Below are 4,116 nucleotides of genomic sequence, written 5' to 3'. Positions count from 1 at the left end.
CACACACACACACACACACACACACACACACACACACACACACACACACACACACACACAAAAGACGGTTACAAACTCTCACATGGCAGCCTGTTTGCTGAGCCACTGCTGACAAGCCTTGCCGTCCTGGATGTACTGCAGCACGTCGCACAGCATGGTCCTCTTCCTGCGCTCGTCCTCGCGCACACGCTTCACACGCTCGTACACCTTCGCACCTGATGGGACGACACGAGTCGACAGGTGTGAGGAACGGGAAACAAGTTCTGTTATTAATTCATTTTTTCCCTAACAGAGCACTTTAATCTCACTGCAGGTTTACTTCCTAGAGGTTCTGAAAGAAAAACTCTTAAACATCTTCCTGTTTCAGTCTGTGAGGCCGACACCCTTTAGGACCTAAACGTTGTATCTTCACTGTTGGAGACAAACAAAGAAGAGGTGAAAGACTCACTGCAGAAGGATTTGATCCCTGCCTTCCTGTACTCCTGCAGCCTGTGGATCTCTCTCCTCAGCTCAAACTCCACTGCAAAGACAAACAGTTGAAGGCGGTTTAATGCAAATCTGCACCGTGTTCCTGAGCTTCTTCACAACAGAAATAACATTTCCTAAGTTATCACAGGTTGCCTGGTAACTATTTAGAGCCTGAAAAAAGTTAGATGCAGCATCTTAAAAATAGCAATTTATAAATTTGCATGAGTGGGGGAAAAAATAATCTTTTGTGGAAGTGAGCGGGCTTCCAGAGACTGCAGCACCTTTCACAGGCGCATGAAAAAGAAGCTGAATCGGACCTGATCAACACCACACAGAGTCCGACTCAAACAGGACCGCCACTCCACCGAGCCGCCTCGGACAGATACTAACGCGCGTGACTTTCGATGAACTTGTCGTGTTCAGTCGGTCCGACGACTCGGGCGAATCTTCTCATGATGTCGTACAGCTCCTGCACCTCCTTCGGGTAGCATCGCTCCAGCACTGACGAAGAGGAGAGACAAAAATAACTAAATAACAACAACAATCCTCCCCCTCAGACGCTTTTAGACAGAAGTCTCAGGACTTTTAGTGCATTCAGGAGAAAACAAACAAACAGGTTAGCTCATCCTCACAATACAAACGCTCAGCTGTGCGTCGTATTTAAATATATAAACAAGATCAAAACAAAACGTTTTATCCACTTTAATAAAAACTGTGAGGTGATGATGATTAGAGACAAAAATAAACAAGTAGAAAGAAAAGTTTAAATTAAAACTTTAATAAATTGTGTAAGAAGTGCAAAGAGAACAAAGATTTGGGACCTATGGTAACCACTCACCTGTGTCTGTCACTAAGTTCAGGGTTCCTACAGGTTAAGGCAAGTTAAATTTGACTTTTTAATGCTGATTAAAATTAAATTTAAGACCAATTTCATAATACAAATGACAAAAAAATAAAACTGTAGCAGAAACTCATGAATCAAAGTATTTTTGGTTGAAGTATTCAAATATTGCTAATAGACCAATTGTTTTTATTGATATCGAACTACTTTTTCATCAAACATAGCAAAAACATTCTTAGCAGTCAGTTTAATGATCCAAAATTTGGAGTTTTAGGACCACAGTGGGCTCTTAACCCCAGTTTTCTGTATATGAAACCTTAAAGTGCCTGTGACATCAAATTTTGTAAGAAATATGAACGCATTTTTGAAAAGATGACATTATTAACATATTACAAAACAAATTTCACATTACTTAGATGGACGGTTGTTGAGATTTTTGCATGTGAAGTAGCAGGAAGTGATGTCAAAGGGTCTGCATGTAAATATTTAAAAAAATATATTTTTAACAATTATTTAAATATTTGAGATATTTACAATGTGTTAACATTTTAAGACCTCTGAAAGATTGATTTAAGACATTTTAAGGCAAATTAAGGCCTTATTTTTGGATTGATGAATTCAATGCATTTTAAGACTTTTTAAGGGTTTGCAGGAACCCTAAAATTTAACAAGCCAGACAAAAACACTGATGAATATTTTCAAAAATTATGAACTGTGACCGTCAGAAGACTCTGATAGATGCAAATGTGAATTTTTAATCTGCCTACAGTGTTTTATAGAGAAGATACAAGTTAAATACAATAAGATCCTTTAATATTTTTAGTTTTGAAGAGAATATTTGGAAATATAACTAGAGTTTTGATGTATAATTTGTACATGTAGCCAAAACCGTTATGGGAGTAAGAAGCATTTGAAAGTTTAAGACAATTCAAAGGTGACATTCTGCAGAAAAATCCGTAAAAAAACTAAATAAAAATCCAAAGTTTCCTAAACTTCATAATGTCAATATCAAACAGAGAGATAACAGGAACAGTTGTAAAGAAAAAGAAAACTACAAAAAGCACTTCATAGGACTGGTGGAAAACAAAACCTTGTTTTAACAAATCCTAGCTCTGCGGAGCGACACGTTCGTCTAAAACCTCTTCTGTTAAGAGTAGCGGCTGTTCTCAGAGCTGCTCCGGATATTCAGCTGATAAGATCTACTGAGGACGCTGCAGGGGAAGGATTTGTTTCCTGTAGCAACCAAAAACCTTTAGCTTTCATCCACACAACCGAAACAGACGGAGCTCCAGGTATCTTTACACACACGTTATTATCATGATCTACTGTCGACACTTTAAGTTTTTCTATCGTTGCACTAGGGTTGGGCAATATTGGCAAAAAAAATAATAGTCATGATTAATTGTGGTATTTAGCCGATAACGATTAATTTGACAATTTAATCCTCTGGACAACCTTATGTCCTGGTCACATGACCAATTTCGTGGGAAAGATTTGCTCATAAAAATCTGTTCCAAATTGTGTCAAAATTACACACTTCAGGCATCAACTTTTAAATTGTGTTGATAGATAAACAAATTACAGAACTTTTTTTAATGTTCGTCACATTTGAAGCGGAGACGAGCACCGAGTGAACTCTGCCTGGTGGCATTAATCATATTAATCGTCAAGTGACAAAAAATAATCAATTTTTTTTGATGATACGATTATGGCCAGCCCTACATTGCACAAACTCTTTGAATAAGTCATAAAATGTGAGTTAATAAGAATCACATCTCGTTTTGATCATTTGTTTGGTAAACTGATCAGATCACAACGATTCACTCTGAGGCCCTGTTGTTGCAAATAAACATAAAAATCCCTGTTTACATTAACATCGCTGGGCTCATTAAAGCTGCTGAACCACGATCAAAAGGCTACGCTTTCACCTGGATCGTGTGAACAGGACCCACATCTGCAGGAGGAAAGAAAAATCAGCCTTGACCAACAGCTAAAAAAACCGCTTCTAACCTTTTAGATTTCAGTCATTCTGTTACCGAGGCCACGGGACGTTTCAATACGACTGCTGCATCCAGGAACGAACTGATAAATGACTGAACTGATGAAATGAATGAATGAATTTATCACTGAGTGATGATCGCCTGCAGCTGAAAGCAAGAGGTGACGAGAACAGACCTGAAATTATAGGTTCAAACACAATCATGTTCAAGCTTCCTAATTTAGACCTTGATTGTAGAAAAAAAACGATCTCCTGGTGTGTATTCACCACACACACACACACACACACACACACTGAGGCTTGTGTTCATCTGAAAACTCTCGCCGTGTTGCTGAGTAACGGACGAGTGTTTGCGAGCCGCAGAGAGGAGAGGCTGTTGGTTTGTGCCGGTCCAGCTCCACCATCAGACTCCAACATCTGAGCGCTAATTAGCAGCTGCCGTCTGGGGCCGAGCACATGAAGTCACGCTTCTAACAACACGGCAAAGTTGTTACATCTCCAAGGAGATAAACGCTCTGACCTGTGTGTGTGTGGGGTGGGGTTTGTGTTTGGTGACATTTGGGGACCTAAGTTGAGTCCCCATTTGGTTCAAATACCATTTGGAGGGGGTTGGGTTTAGGACCAAGGTGTGAATTGAGTTTAGGTTAGTTTTAGGGTCAGGTAGGTACCTGTGAGGTTAGCCTTAGGGTTTGTGGTCAGGGTTAGGCTGTATAAATATAATGGAAGTCAATGGAATGTCCCCAAATGTATAACTGGGCGAATGTGTGTGTGTGTGTGTGTGTGTGTGTGTGTGTGTGTGTGTGTGCAG

The 4,116-nt window shown here is 39.7% G+C and overlaps 1 protein-coding gene across 1 annotated transcript in view; it reads right to left on the bottom strand.

Moving 5' to 3' along the window:
- The window catches only part of tada2a (transcriptional adaptor 2A), a gene marked incomplete at its 3' end in the record, with an annotated part of 15,656 nt that overhangs the window by 842 nt on the left and 10,698 nt on the right, over positions 1-4,116 (bottom strand). Inside the window, 3 exon segments of the mRNA XM_014024112.1 lie at positions 83-215; positions 449-520; positions 859-969. Coding sequence (XP_013879566.1) covers positions 83-215; positions 449-520; positions 859-969 — 316 coding nt within the window.

The sequence above is a fragment of the Austrofundulus limnaeus genome, unplaced genomic scaffold (assembly GCF_001266775.1).
Source record: "Austrofundulus limnaeus strain Quisiro unplaced genomic scaffold, Austrofundulus_limnaeus-1.0 Scaffold407, whole genome shotgun sequence".
In the NCBI taxonomy this organism is placed as follows: domain Eukaryota; kingdom Metazoa; phylum Chordata; class Actinopteri; order Cyprinodontiformes; family Rivulidae; genus Austrofundulus; species Austrofundulus limnaeus.
The sequence above is the reverse complement of the archived record's forward strand: the minus strand, read 5'-3'. Positions and strand labels throughout refer to the sequence as shown.